Below are 16,570 nucleotides of genomic sequence, written 5' to 3' on the forward strand. Positions count from 1 at the left end.
TATAATAACCCCATGAGAAAAGTACCATCCCCACTTTGCAAATAAAGAAACTGAAACTTGGAGAGATGAACTATGTCCAGTGGGGCTATGCTCATTGCAGCAAGCCTTTCCTCAAAGAAGCACACCTTGATTCTGAAATGGTGTGCATGGAGGTCAAGTGGGGTCATCACTACTCCCTCCCCAAAACAGTGGACTCATCTTGTTTGAAAGAAGCTTACACCACTCTTACATGCTGGATATGTCAATGAGGCTGACGTGTTTCTCATATCCCAGTTGACTAGCTACTTCCCGGAACTCCTCAGTTATACGGATCAAACCGAGGTCCAAATTAAACTCTGCAGGAAACTTCAGAATCCAGTACCTGAAAGGCACCAAGTATTTTTGACAATCGGAAGATTTTAAGTAGACTTCTATGGAAACTATTGTTTTTACAGATTACATTTAACAACATATCCGGGACCACACCCCAAGTTAGCGATCTTTGATCCCTCACCAATCACATTGAATCTCACTCGTCTCTTCTTCAATCAAGGACCCAAGTCCACCTCTCCCACTCTGAGCCCTCTTTCTGACTCTCTCTTTAGAACCACAGCTGAGAGAAAATTTTTCTCTCAACTCATGGCAAGTAGGTGGGAATGTGTATGGTGAGGGAGTAGACAAAAAAAAAAAAAGAATGTACTCTTTCTGAACGTTGGCTTCATTCCCTAATCACATTGATCACTGCTTGATTTCTAGTCAAAAAGAAAGCTAAATTCTACCCCGAAGGAACAGAGGAGGGCCAACTTAAACAAAATCAATAAAAGGGGAATTTGAGTCAATTCTATTGTCAGACTAAGTCTGTTGTTTGGGGAAAAGGAAACTGTCAACAATTCCAGAATCAGAAACTACAAGACAATTAAATTTCTAAGTATTTACCTTATGAAGTAGCAGATCTTTAATCGAAATTCATCACAGCTTTCTCCACTGGCATTTCGATACGTACATTAGTTAAAGAAAAAATGCTTGTACTTTGTTTCCTTTGAACAGACCTGCAGCTGTTTGATCTATTTAGATGAAGTTCTAATAAGAAGGCCATAGTAGGAATATTAGGGTTATGTGGATATTCAAATAGGGAGAGAAGTGGGTTCTGATGCCATCAGCACTGAATAATTAGAACGGTGTATTATTGCTCTGGGATGTATTTTTTGGTCTGGAAGAGATGCCACTTAAAAAATGAGTTTCACCTTCCTGAGCACTTACCAAGTAATGACTGTCAACTGTCATTACAAATATATTACCAACTATAGATAATTTAGATTTGATAGTACATAGAGGCACCATTTTAGCCAAAAAGATTTTGTAATATAGGATGAATGCTTTATATAAGTACTCTAATTTCTTTAGTATTTGAAAATGTTATTTTCAGGTATGTTAATACACAGGTGGGGTTGTGATTTAGTCTCAAGTCTATTTGTTCATACTCTTTTTAACTAATATTTATTGAGCTCCTGCTATATATGCCAGGACACTGTGGATATGCAGTGAGCAAGGAATCCAAAGGGCAGAAAATCTGAAGAAATGGTAATTCACAGGCAGTTTCAACTTCCGTACAATCTGTACTTTCAGATATTGGGCTCTGCCTAAATGTCTCATTTTGTTTGCGTTTCATGTAACAGTGGACGTTGCTAATGATGAGAATGCTGTTTGTGGGCACATTTTTTGGACATTGTTTGAATCCTGAGGAAGGATGGGGCCAGACTGAGTCAATTCCCTCTGTCTTTCCCTATGCACTTCCCTTCAACACTGGGACCCGTGGAACTCTTGGATCACTGAGGACCCTCCTCACTTCGTGGGACCTCTGTTCAGGGTGAATGTCCCCTTATCCTCTCTCACATCCTCTTCTGCCCTGAGGTTGGGGGAATGATGGAGGGAAGTAGAAAGTGGCGGAAGCATGAATTGAACAGGTAGGAGCCCTGCTGGCCCTAATGACACTTGATGGACCCCCTCCCTCTTAGGTACCCTCTGCCCGGCAAGGCTTCTTACTCACCTGTAGGACCCCTGGGCGTGAAGCAGGCAGAGACTGTAGGAACCAACATTAGTGATTATATAATAAACATTAGATCTCAGGGAATAAAACCTCCTTATAAATGTTAGACTATTTTGTAGCCATTTTCAGTCATCTGGCTTTTAACCACCTTTTAGGATTGTACCATGTACAAAAGTGGTGAACTGCTAAAAGCCCTTATTATAAATGGGTTTCTAACTATGTGGGGTTTGTTTTTTTTTTTTGCTTTTATGTCAGAAGAAAATTTAAAATTAATACTTATTGACAAATTATAATAAATCTGCTGGAATGTTCCTTGTGTCTTGCCAGCAAGGGAAGATATGAAAATTTAAGTGGTGTTTATGCCTGAGCCAGATCATACTATTTTGGCTGTCATTTCCATATGTCTAAAATGTATCCTCTAGGTCCACCATTTTTCCTTCTTGAAAGGAATAAATTAGCTCTCAAATTAGTCTTAAATACTCTTTCATTGTACTAACAACAGAAATGTTTAAGACAAGCTAGAAACATTCAGCCTACAGCTCCTGTTTCATTTTATATCTAGTGATTATTTTCAAGTGGAGCCAAAACATCCAGATGGATAGTCAACTATTTGGTCAATCATCCAGCTGTTTTGTCTAGACATCTATATATATTCACAAAACATCTGGATAACTGACTGAAGACTGTTTATTCATCTTAATTTACTGGCTTTGGTTAGACACTTTATCTAAATACAGAACTTGATTTATGATTGTAAAAATTACACAGTAGTTGAAAAGATATATGCAGAGAAGTTTTTCCGCCAGTTCAGTGGAAGATAAATACCATCGGTGCATCAGTAGAACTATTCTTGGCAGATAACTATTATTCAGCTCTCCATTGTCATCTGTTAAAAAATAAAATAAATTAAGGGGTGAGGAGACAACAGTACGTACTACTTTTCTCTTTTTCTAATAGCAGTAGAGAAATGTTAGTGTCAAAAATTTCTTGTTGGACTCAAGTATCGTTTTCCTCCTACTTTTTCTGGTATTTCCTTGCAAATTAAGTGGGTAGGTCTCACCCTTCGTCTGGTTTAGGGTTGCCAAATTTCACAAGTAAAAATACAGGACACTTAGTTAAATTTGAATTACATAAACCACAAATAATTTTTTAGCATAAGTGTGTCCAATGCATTACTCAGGACATACTTATACTAGATATGTGGTTTATCTGCAATTCAGATTTAACTGATCATCCTGTATTTTATCCGGCAACCCTAATCTATCTGGTTTAACTCTTCTTATAACAACAGTTCAACAAGCAACTTCTTTGTGACTCTGTTTGTGCAAGGAATAATCCAAAATGCTGAGGTAGATACATAAACAACATGAAAAAGCATACAGCTGTACAGTCTATCGCCTAGTAGGAGATACAGGACATACACACACATAGAGAATGCAGGAGATGGTGCTACTTATAGATATCTAAGCCAAAAGACCAAGAAATGATCACAGTGGCATATACCATGCACCATGAGAAAGTCAAAGGGCTGTCGGGTGGTGGAGGACGCAATCAGCACTCCTGACAGGGGAGACTGGGAACGGTGGTATGGACATCTGAGGTGGCCTCTGAAATGAGCCTGAAGCAGAGTTGCAGTGAAGGAGAATGATCAAGGCACGAAGGTAGAAAGATGCAGGAAGTGCTCTGGGAACATCAAGTGAACAGTATGGCTGGGGTATTAGCTACAGGCACTACAGGGAAGGAATTGCAGAGGCAGTGCTAATGGGGAGACAGATTGGGGTCAATCAGAAAGGCCCTAAATACCAAAGTATGGAGACTGAATTCTGTTCCACAGCAACACTTGCATCTGAACAAGGGGAAAGTAATAGTATCAACATGTACAAAAGGGAGAAAAGGCACGTACCAAACATCTCAATGCAAGTGCTCAGCAGTTCATCTAATGTTGCCGCTTTCCCAAGTCCACTTGACCCCATGGTTGTTTAGCCGTTGTCAAAAAACTAGGGACATTTTCAACATCAGACAGACCATCTCCATAATCATGCAAGCTGGTGATGTTTGTGCCTAGTGGTGGGCTTTGTCCTGGAGCCTCAAGACTCTAAAGAAAGAGGAGGAAAAGGTTATCAGACTAGAGTTCTGCCAACAATTAAAGCATCACTTTCCTACCTGAAAAGATAATGACTTCCACTGACTTTACATTTCTGTGAGAAAAGTATCAGAGGGGCAGGGATTGCATCGACCACCATGATGGCAGAACGCCTGCTGAGCTGTTCCTTTGCATGTCTGGTGCTCTGAGAACACGGAGACATTCCCTATTAAATAACATCCCATTTTGCAGCTGAATTTTTTTTTGATACAACATCTTACACTTTCTTCATATACTTAAGTGATAAAGACATTCAAGAGTACATTATTATAAACATTACTTGGCTTAATATTATTACAAATATATAAAGGGAGATAAACTTTAAAGTGCAAGTATATTTATGAGCATTATCTTCAGTGATCATATAAGTGTTCAACAACTGGTGAAAACCATCTTATTTACCTAACTTCTCTAATAGTAATATTATTAGTAGTAGTGGTAAAAATACTAATAATAATCGATTAAACACCCACCTTTTGTGCCAGGCACCATAACAAACGCTATATATATATTATCCAACTTGACCTTCTTGACAATAGTGCGAGGGAGTAAATATTATTCCCAGTTTGTAGACAAGGTCATGGAATTCACAGACATTCAGCAACTGGTCCAAAACCACATTAACTATTAAGAACTAGAATCAGGACTCCATTATAAAATAAAGTTTTTTGTTTCCCTCTTTCCCTTTTATTGCTCTCCCAAGTGTGGCTAACATAAGCTGTCATAATTTTGCCCCCTAATCTAGTCTGAAGAGTATCACTCCACACCATCTCAGAAAGAGGACATGAACCAGGGAATCTGTCACAGAGGTAAAAGAAAAATGTGAGCGCGACAGCTGTCTCATTTCATAGCACTGTCACGGGGAAAATGGAATTAGAAACAACCTCTCAGAGTTGTTTATACAGAAAGTATCCCTGCTGAAAACACACCATCATTTTATTTTACAGAGTAAGTCCTTAATGCCAGCTCCGTATAAGGCTTAGAGAAATTGAGAAATCATCATGATATAAGTCAGTTACCCACTTTGGGCAGTTCAGTAGGTATATGTGGGCCATTGGGAATCTCTTGAACCTAAAGTCAATGTCTATTTTACTCTCAAAGTTTATTTATTCAGCTAGTAATCATGGAGCACCTGACAATTGCTAGGCACTAGGTGAGGCATTAAGGCTGCCAAGGTGAACATAGCATTGTCTCATCCCTGCCTTCAGTGAGCTCATAGTCAACTTGAGAAGGTAAACACATGAATGAATAGAAAAACACCTTATGTTCACATGTGCGGCTGTGTTAGTTTAATGGTACCACTAAAAGACTGGCATCTGAATGAGTCTGTTCACCAGCTATATAACTCTAGTGTAAACATGCTTACTGTGTATTATTGCTGTGTAAGAGCAATATTCATGTGCTGAAGATACAAAACTCTTAAAGCATGAAAAGAATGATTATTTCACATATGCAATAAAAATAACAGATACAGTGGATCAGTGCTGTCCCACTTCTGTTGCTCAAAAGATTTGTGAAAGAGAGGAATATTGAAGTTGTCTGGAACCAACACTTACATCACTTAACCAAGTTACCTTATTGGTAAGGCCTTTCCCGACCACCCTAATTTAAAACAACAGCACCTCACTCTCCACACCCACCTCCCAACTGGCATGCCCTACCTCACTTTCTGGATTTATTTTTCCTCCTAACACTTATCCCCATCTGACACACTATATATTTTACTTGTCTATTTGTTTTTTAATCTCTCAAGCACTATAAACGTAAGCTCCATGAACACATGGATTTTTCTGTTAGTTCTCTGGTATACTCCCCAACTCCTAAGATTTTGCCTCTTATATAGAAGATATTCGAGAAAGCATTTGCTAAATTAATGAATGAGTGGATGGATAGATAAAGAAGTGAATAAAATACGAATTGTAAGAAGTTTTTCTTTGAATATGTATATATATTAGTATGAATGTATACTATAAATTTTAAGAGGTGGCTTTTTAGTTTGTTTTACTAATTTAAATCAGCTTTCAGTAAACATCACTGGGACAGAAGTTTTCTAGACTTTCTGCCAGCTTTCTAGATGTGATAGGATCTGCATATACTCTAGTCATAAGAAGAACTTGGTACCTCTTCCAGGACATTTTGGGGCAGCATTTCTCTGATTTCCCTAATGTAAATTCTGTCAAACCAATTACAAGTCAGCACTGGACAACTGACAAGTTTGATTACCTTCATGCCTAAACAGACATTTTTTTATCTTGTTAACTCCTGTCACTGAATATTAAATGTATTACTTAGAACCAAACACCCTAGATTAACTAAACTAGTTTTTAGGTTAAAACCAAAATTATTCAACTCATCTGTTTGGGGAAGATGTCGACTTTCCACAAGGGGTTATAAATAATCTGGTACCAAAGACCTGTCACCATGTTTGGAGTTATATTTGTGATCTGCAGAGAAGCCAGTACGTGAGAGCCAGGTGGGCCAGGCTATCTGGTTACAGTCTGTTTCTGCAATTAGTAGATGTGTCTGTGTCCCTGCTTAGTATTCTGTCACCTGCACATGTACCTGAGATCTCATTTCATATGTGTGGATATTACTGTGCCTACAACTGCTTTTTCAAAAGTAAATCTTCCTTATTGTAAAGGCAATATACATTTATCATTTAAGTAAGACAATAATGAAATAGGAAAGAAAAAAAAGTTACCTATAATTTCACCATACAAAGAACTCTTGTTAACATAATGTCATGTTACTTTTAGTTTTTCTGGAATAATTATTTTGGTGTATTTCTTACATACAGTAATCTATAATAGTTAAGACATACTTACCAAAATACTTATTGGTCTCACATAGATAGATATCCAGGTCTGAAAGGATTTTAAGGGCAGTTATCATCATTGGAAAAAGCATTGGAGATGCAGTCTGCTGAACTGGCTTACCCAACTCAAATAAGTCCTTTGGAGAACCTGATTAAAAACCAGAAAGAAATCCCCAGAGTTAAATAATAGAAACACCAAATAATCCACATTGTGTTCAAGCATTTCCAAAAACCTTGAATTAGAAGTGTTTTTTGAGATTTTTGTCTAAATGTTACTCACAAAGTTAATCAAAAAGAGAATACATTCAAAACAGTTATTTGGTGTCATGCTATTTTAAAAATCAAATAATTAAAAAAAATTTGATCTATGAATAACCTACAAATGTGACAAAACCAAAATTTATACACATAGTGTAAAATACTATTGTAGCCCAAATATTCTATCAGTGAATTTCTCATTAAGAATTTCCAAACACTGACTTTGGAATGTTAGTAAATCTCTAAAAGAGTTTGTTGTGGTGATCATCAAACTCTGACCCTAAATCCCTCCCGACTGTCTCAACGTGAAGGTCAATGTTATTTTAGTCCAGGTTGTTTAGTCTCCTGATGCTTAGGACTTGCTTTCGTGTTGATAGATACTCTCTGGCTGCAGTGAAAATTATTGTTCCTCAGCATAAACATTTTCTCACAAGTCTGAAAAGGACACAATAAGCTGAAATTCCCCTAGGGCTTGAATTATTCCTAAGAGAGAAGGTCTCACTTCAAAAAGGCAATAGAGTTCTGTTGGGTGTGATTTCCAAAGGCCATGATGTGTTCATGCAGCAAAAAGACTTTCATTAACATGACTGGCAGAGACTCTGTCTTCAAAAAATCCTTGTGAAGTTGTCTAAGACAATAAGAACTCTGCTCTCAATTTTGGCAATAGGGAAAAGGAGCCAATTCCATGTAACTGTACATGAACAGATCTTAATTAGCACCCAGGCTCTTAACTCAGAACCTTTAGAGTTTTTACAAATTGGATTTCAACATTAGATAGACAAATGGGGAAAGTTTTACTACTTTGAGTAAAACCCCATTACTACTCTAAGGAAAATGCCATTAACACTGCTTACTTTACTAGATTGTTTAAGGAGCTGGTGAGGTAACATAAAATGCACCCACCGTCTCTCCTGCAAAACACGCTGGGAAGGTGTCTCCCTTTGTCCACGCTTCCTGTTCCCTCCCAGTATTTACAGGCTTTTAAGTTGAGGACATAAGGTGAAGTAGAGGATCAACGTTTAGATGTGACAGGAAGAGAGATGTTAGTTTAGAGAAGGGAGAAGGAAATAGGAGAAAAGTATACTGTGACACTAGGGCATCTAGCAGTGGGACAGGTGGCCTCACCAGCAGTGGAATCCCATTCCTGAAAGTGCTCAAGCCGAAGTAAAGTAATGCCTGTCAGAGATGCTGTAGACTAAATTCCCAGACAGTGTCTAAGAAATATGCCAAAATAAAAGTAAAGGTTCCCCCTGGCTCTAGGATTACAGAATTTATAAGGTGAAATATTATATCTAGTAAGTATTCAAGAAATATTTGTGAACTGGTATTGGCCATATTAGAACTTCTTAAGATAGTCTTGTCTACAGCATTACCTCTATTGTAAGAAAAAAACAAACAAAAACTCTTTGACTCTTCCCTCCTAATGGCATATATATAAATAACCATATGTGTGTCACTGCACTCATTTGATCTTCATATGGAGACAAGGAGGTTTCTCCAAATGCCTAAATCCTCTGTTAAGATGAGTGGTAATTATTACAAACCTTGAAGCCTTAAGGATTAACAATGAATGTGCCATAGCATTTGTTCTGGCAACATTCAAGCTTAATTAATCTTTCTTCTTCACCACAGACATGAGATTTTGAAAGTGCTGTGATTATATTCTCTGAGACTCCACAGGAGATTATTGAGTTCAGTAAGAGAAATAATACAACTATGAAAGATAATTAATTTTTTTGACAAATAATTACTGAGGATCTATTAGATGCCAGATACCAAGCAAGGTACTAGAATGGCTGGTAGAGGAGGTTGGAGGCAAGCAGACAGGATAAACTGGTGAGCAAGGCAGACACAGTTCTTGCTCTTATACTCTAGCAAAGACTTAAACAAATAATTACAATAAACTATCCTATGAAGGTAGCAGGGCACTGATATAGTCTAGGAGCCAGAGGAGTTTTAGCTAGGCAAAGAATGTGTGGGAAGATGGCAATTAAGAAAAGTTAAAAGACATTTAGAATGACTGAAGTACTGAATGGGGAAAGAGATGACACTAAAAAGTCATTAGGAGTAGCTCGTGAACAGTCCTGCAAGCTATATTAAGGAGTAGGGGCTTTATTTGAAGGGCAATAAGAAACCATTGTTTTAATGGTGAGTAAGGGAGTGGCATGATCAAATGTGGACTTTTAAAAGATCCCTCCAGCTGTAGTATGGAGAAAAGATTAGTAAAGACCTACACTAATGATGGGGAAGTCAGTTGGTAGCCAATTATAACCATCCAGGCAAGAGAAAATAGCTGTCTGAACCAATGAGTGGCAATGGAGATGGAGAAAAGTGGTTGGTTACAGAATATTTTTTGAGGATAGATTCAGCAAGATTTGCTGGTCAGATGGCTTTGGGGAATGAGCAGAAAGGAGAAATCAAGGATAATTTCCAGATTTCCAGCTAGATATTTGGTTGAGTTGTGGAGCCATTCCCCCTGAGATTGGGAAATTGAAGGAAGAGGGAAGGAGTAGGAAGTAGGAGGGGCAAATGATGAACTCACTTTTGGACATTTTGAGTTAGGGATTGCTGAGATATCTTAAGGAGAATGTTGAGTTAGTTTCTGGATATCTGTTGCAGACTCCTCACTTGCCCAATCACGTTTAAGTGCTAAGAATTAGTGGAAGGAGAAATTTAAGGGGCACGAAAAAGAGAATTTACATAACAAAGGCTCTGGAAAGACAAAAATGATGGACTATGCACAGTGGAGAGATTTACTTTGATAAAGCAGAGGCTCACCTCTTTCAATGTAACAGCAGGAAAGGGGGAAAAAATGGGTACAGATACAGGAGTATTTGTCCTTTTGATAACAGGAAGTCAAGGAAGTTCCTGTGTGGTGACTTTTATTTACTCTAAGAAGGAGACAAGGTCATTCCCTGGAAGGTCTCATGGGGACATGTCTGAGGTTTATCAAGAGGAGAAAATATACAAAATATACAGTGTAGAGCAGAAGAAAGAAACCAGAAGCATTGGGATTATTTCCATCCAGAGTAGAAGGCTGATTTGTTTTGAGAGGAAGTTTAGTGTTCCTTATTCCTTGGGTGAGATCACTCACTTGTGTCATGTTTCTAAAATTATTTAAGGTAACTTTTCTGGAACAAGTTATATGGTAACTTTCTTTTGTATGGAGCAGGCAATTCTGAGTTTCTGCTGTTATAGTCTAGTCACGTAAGTTTCCATAATTATGAACCTCAGAGCTAAAGCATGGCTGGCATTGGCTTGGTGGTTTCTTCATGATGGCATGGATCCCTGCTCCAATTTCACTTAGCTTTGCTTGAAATGGGGAAAAGAAAGACGGACATGATTGGAAGTGAAATTATAATAAAGAAATAATTTGCCTCCCACCCTTTTGACTTGCTCTGGGATATTTCTTTCCGGCAACTTCAGCCTCAGCCACTATTCCCATGTTCTCTACCCTCCAAGCCAGAATTTCTGTAGCTCTGACCCACTATGCACAATCTCCAATGCCCTCATTTTTAAGTTATTTTTAAAAAGTTCACAAATCACAAGATATATTGCTTTTTTTCTCAGTTCACTATTCACATTTGGCATTCTTTAGTTATTTCTGTGTTGGTCTTGTTTTATTTTTAATTTTCCTTCTCATTTCCTTCAACATCACCTCTCAGTTCTTTGAATTTATCTCCTCCAGTCAGTTACGTTTGCCAGAGTCCTCCGTCATAGTCTCATTGCCAGTACTGTTGAAATTGATTCTATCACAAACCAACTGGGATAGTATGAACTTAGAAAATGAGTCCAATGCTTATAGCAAAGTTTAAACACCTCAAACGGGCTGTGATAATGACCCATAGAAGAAAGTATCCCACATTTATGGATAGTGGAGTGATATCCCTGAAGTTTATTTAAGACTGATTGGAGGGAATAGCCATGGATAATACTGTATTTCTCAGTTCTAAAGGTAATTTTTTTTTTCATTCCTGGCTTAGATGGGTTTATTTAATCTCACAATGAGGTTTTCCTGGGCTTTAAATTTGTATTTGTTATTGTTTGTTTATTTTTTCCTACAAAAAAAGCTCTTTTACTAATGGAGCGTTAATAATCAACATTGTCCTGAATTTTAAAAACAAAATAATAATAGCCTCTAGAAATAATTGTTGGCATATGTGATAGACATATTGTTGGGAAAATTACCTATATTATGTTTAAATCTTATAATCCTGAAAGCTAAGTATTATTCTCCCCATTTCATAGAGGAAGAAATTGAGACCTGGAGAGGTTAAACTTCTTATCCATATCATATTACTAGTTATGTTGCAAAACTAGGTCCATCTGATTCCAAAAATTTATATATTTTTCCACTACCCAGACACATGTTAGCTGTTGTTATATCTTGCCTATTAGATAAATTTCTAGGTATTGTCTGGAACAAATGTTTACTATTCCCTGTGCTTAGCTTCTAAGCATTCTATCACTGGCCCTATTGTCTGAAAAATGAATAACCATTATTATTACAGCAAGCTTGACAATTCAGGGACTCACTGGTACCAAACACTGAACAACAAGTCAATAACCAGCTCAGAGCTCATCTCACAAGGCCTTGTTGCATTTTTCAGTAACAATTAGGTAACAAGATTAAACTGCATTTTATTTATTTTTTCTTGGTTAACAGCATTTAGTATTGACAACCAAACAAACATATTTATGGCTACCTGACATGAATTGAATGAGAAATGAGTCTTGAAGAAGCTCTAGTAATAAATAAAATGAAATTCTAAGGTCCAACAAAGGAGGTGTTTTCCTAGCATTTGGCTGGGGCTGAACACAGAAGAGAATTTACTTATATAAGACATTTGCAATCAGAAGGTTTCCAGATGGACACATTCAACTACACAGAAAGGTTATGACCTACTATGGCAACTCCAGTGTTCAAATTGTAAATAATATCCCCGAAATAAGACCCAGAACTAGGAAATGTTTAACTCATTAAATTTAATTAAAATTTTAAACTTCAGGAAAATAGTTTTGTTTTAAATATCAATATTTTCTTCTCTTGAAGATGCCAATATTATATTCATAACTATTCTGTCTGTGGCACTAATACCTGGAAGGACCTGGTTCCAAATCCCTTGAAATAAGGTCACATTTCCTCACCCTTTGTTCATTTATTTCAGAGTGACTTTGATGATGATAGTGGTGATGATGATACAGGAGAAGGAGGAGAAGAAGGAAGAGGAAGAAGAGGAGGAGGAAGTCATCTTTTTGAGTGCTCCTGTGCCAGTCATTGTGCTGAGTGCTTTACCCAATGAACTCTGGAAGATCAGGCCCCACTCCAGAAACCCAGTAATGAATAAAACACAGCTAAACTTTGCTATTTAATTGTTACCAAAAAATGCAAGGACACCTTGTGAGGTGAGCTCTGAGCTGGTTATTGACTTCCACTTAGTACTTGATACCAGCACTAACACACTCATGCCTGTGTACCCACCATGGGGAGGACATTTTCAATAACTGGCATGGGTTAAGTAAAACTCTGAAGCCAGAAGACAATCTCAGGGGATAGAGTCTACACAAAGGGGGCTCCATGGGAATGAAGACACTACACAGAAAACCTCTAAGAAGCAAGAGAACAAGAACAGAGGATACAGCCTAGAGGACAAAATCTGTCTCTCACCTACCACCACTTCGAGCTGGGGGTGAAGCTGCCTGTCTACGAAGATTCTGGAATAGGATTTCAAAGCCTGTGTTCCAAGTTGCTATACAGGAATGCAGCAAGAAGCACTAATATAATGAAAGATTGCCTTCAAAAGTATCCCCATCCTCTCAGAGAAAGGCATTGTTTGGTTGAGCAAAAAAGCCAATGATTATTGAATACCCATTAAATGTTAAGCACTGTGTTGCAGACTGAAGATGTTAAGAGCTGTTCACAGGGACTCACATCGCTGTGTGGAAGCAGATTACAAACCAGTTATAAAATAATAAGCCTGTTAAGTCCAGTGTCAGAGATGCATGCCCAAGACGTAGGAGCGTAGGAACTGGACCAAATTCAACCTAAGAGATCTACGAAGGCTTCCAGAAGGAGGATATACCCAAGAGTGTTAAGTTTTATTATCACAAAACTAAAACAGAATACCAGCTAAATTCAGTGGTGTCAGACGGCAAAGTGGCTGGAAATACCTGAGCATGATTTCAGAACTGCACAAGGGACAGATATCCCCAACCTGCTATCAAAACTCCTCATCACATAAAAAAGAATAAGAACACGCATAAGACAATATTTAGAATAAGAGCTGGTGAGAGTGAAATGATTGGGGTCAGGTAGGTATGCACTGAGTTCTGAACAGTTTTGGGATTAAAAAAAGGCATAAGTAAATAAATGTACTACAAAAAGATAGGGACTGTACAATGCTTTAGCATCATCGTTCTTATAATTTATTTTATTTTCCCCAATTTCACCACTGACATTGATAAGCTTTAAAAACTGAGTCCCTTACACCATTTTGATGCTAATTTTTGTATACACAGATACAGATCTACTTGAAGATGTAATATGAATTTCTCTTTTTCAGGTGAAAGTGTAGTATGTTATCACCTAAGTGAAAACATCTTGCTCTTGTTCAGAAACAAATATGTTTATAGCATTCTTTTATGGGATAGTAAAGTCTCAGTTTGAAATTACTTCTGAATCAGGGGTTTGGAGCTACACTTTTTATTGGAGCCAATTAAAAGTAAAATATAGTAACCTCCCCCAAATGTATTTTTAATTATTTCTGTATTCTCAATTAAATTTACACAGCTTGAATGAAGCCCATAATTAGAATACTCTCCTTACTGACTCTCTCATTCTCTTTTATTTCAGATTTTTCTCCTACAGCAAACGTTTCTTCCTTTCTCTAAAAGGAAAACAAATTTCAAGAAGTGGTGATGTCTCGCTTCGTCCTATGTAAGACCTTAACTAATTTCGCCTTACTCCTGAAATCACAGTACATACCAACAAAAGAGAAAACATAAGTAACTAGAACATTTCAGAAGTATCTTCAGTCCCACTTAACTTCTCTAAGGTTCACTTTCATCATCCTTAACATGAGAAAAATAATATTACTCTGCCATTCTTATCAGAACAACAAAAAAATTCATTTGAGAAGGTTTCAAGAGCATAAAACATGAGAAAAAAGGAAGTCCTAAAATTATGAAATGTTCCAAATTATATTTGAAAAGTCCTTATATAGGAATATATTTCCCCACTGGAACAATATTATAAATGGATTGCTAGTAGATTTACACATGGAGGACAAGGAGGTTGGTGGGGATCTGTCAAAAATGCTACAAATAACTTTTGGAATTCTCAAGAAGTTTAGCAGTTGATACCACTCGTTCCTTATATGCCAAACTAGCCTTCAGAAATTGTGTAAGTCCTAGAAACATGAAACTGATGGGTATTTTTAGATTGAGAGAGACAGAGGAGGAGAAGAAGAAAAAGGGAGAGAGATAACTTCTCACAAAGTCACTGTTACGAAGTTAGAGGAGGCAAAGGAATGGGGATAAGAATTTTGTTGGTACAGTTATAAAAGAACAGAGGAATTGATGAATTGGAACTAAAGTGTTAGCAGTTTAGGTAAACATGAGGTGTCATTTCTGGCCCCAAACAAAAACAAACAGCAAACACTAGCCCTCTGTCAGCCATCTTGCCTGTCTCTCCAACCTTCACGGTCAAATAAAATTTGCTGGCTCGATTTTATCCCCTCTTCAGACCACCCAAATCAGTTCTCCCTCCACTTCCCACCCCCACACCTCTCCAAAACTACTCCGGTAGAGGTCACCGGGTTCTGTTAGAAGTTATGCCACGTGTTACCCCTTGACCCCACCCTCCCTAAAATTCTCCCCTCGGATGGTGTTCCTGGCACCTTCTCTTCCCTGATTTTCCTCCTATGCCTCTGGTCACACATTCCCAGTCTGACGTACAGGTTTGCAGGTCTCCATACCTGGCCTTTTTCTTTTGCTTCAAATGCTCAGTGTAAGCTCATCCACAACCACAGCTTCACCCACCACCTCTGTGTTGGTGACACCAGTGTGGTGCATAGTAGAGGGCAGAGTGGGCTCTGAAGAGAGGCAGGCTTGAGATCACACCCTAGCTCTGCTCCTTACTAATGAATGACTTTGGGCAGGTTTTACTTAACTTTTGAGTAAGTTTTCATATCTTACTATCATACATTGCTAGTGGAAATGTAAAATGAAACAGCCACTTTGGAAAACAGTTTGATAGTTCCTCAAAGACATAAACATAGAGTTACCAGATGGTCAAGCAAATTCACTCCTGCGTACACACCCAAGAGAACTGAAAACTTAGTGTCCACAAAACATTTGTACACAAATACTCATATCAGTATTATTCAGAATAGTTCAAAAGTGGAAACAACCCAGATGTCCGTGAACTGGTGAATGGAAAAACAAAATGAGGTGTATCTATACAGTGGAATATTATTTAGCCATAAAAAGAAAAGACATTGATACATGCTATAATAAGGATAAACCTAATCATTAAGTAAAAGAAGCCAGACACAAAAAAGGCCATATATTGTAAATTCCACTTATATGAAATGTCTGGAATAGGTAAATCCAATAGGTAGAGACAGATAGTAAACTAGCAGTTGCCAGGGGCTGAGGAAAAGGAGGACTAGGGAGTGACTGCAAAGAGTTCAGGTTTCTTTTTGAGGGTGATGAAGATGTTCTGGAATTTGACTGTGGTAATTGCACAACCTTGTGAATACACTAAAAATCACTGACCTCTACTCTTTAAAAAAAGTAGATTCTAATGGTGTATGAGTTATATCTCTATTGATTTTTTAATTAATTAAAAAATATGTTGTCTTCACTTTCCTAAACTACTATATCTCCTATATTTTCTTCCTTGATTTATGGCTCAAACTGCCTCCCAATATTCCATGCCAGAAACTTGGGACTCACCCTAGATTTCCTGGCACCTTCCTTCATCATCCCTCCATGTCCGAGTCTGATCATCTACCTCCTGATTGAATGAGTGGTGTGTGAGCATATACCTCCACTTCTTTCCCTCTCCATTGCCACTCCTGGGTTCAAGCTGTCATTACTTTTCCCTGGGCCACTGCGATGCTTACTTGTCAGGCTTCTAGACTGGCTCTCACTTCTTGTTTATCTCTCCTCTCCATTAGTGCCAAATCAGTGTTCCCAAATTATCAGAATGATCACATAACCCCTTTATTTAAAGTCCTTCCACCATTCCCAATTGGCTCAATCTAAAGTCCGTGCTTGGCATACAAAGCCTTTAATGAATGGCTCTGATTCTGCCCACCCACAC

The 16,570-nt window shown here is 37.9% G+C and overlaps 1 protein-coding gene across 2 annotated transcripts in view; it reads right to left on the reverse strand.

Moving 5' to 3' along the window:
- The window catches only part of RASGRP3 (RAS guanyl releasing protein 3), a 97,377-nt gene that overhangs the window by 31,969 nt on the left and 48,838 nt on the right, over positions 1 to 16,570 (reverse strand). Inside the window, exons 4-8 of one of the 2 annotated variants that reach the window (XM_064494591.1) lie at positions 6,995 to 7,132; positions 3,930 to 4,121; positions 2,810 to 2,912; positions 916 to 978; positions 230 to 361 (exon numbers count right to left, since the gene is read on the reverse strand). In XM_064494591.1, the coding sequence (XP_064350661.1) occupies positions 230 to 361; positions 916 to 978; positions 2,810 to 2,912; positions 3,930 to 3,999 (368 nt within the window). In that variant the 5' untranslated portion in view covers positions 4,000 to 4,121; positions 6,995 to 7,132. Of the gene's footprint in view, positions 1 to 229; positions 362 to 915; positions 979 to 2,809; positions 2,913 to 3,929; positions 4,122 to 6,994; positions 7,133 to 16,570 lie in introns of those variants that run through there. The other variant, XM_064494590.1, reaches the window with a different exon arrangement.

The sequence above is a fragment of the Camelus dromedarius genome, chromosome 15 (assembly GCF_036321535.1).
Source record: "Camelus dromedarius isolate mCamDro1 chromosome 15, mCamDro1.pat, whole genome shotgun sequence".
NCBI lineage: Eukaryota > Metazoa > Chordata > Mammalia > Artiodactyla > Camelidae > Camelus > Camelus dromedarius.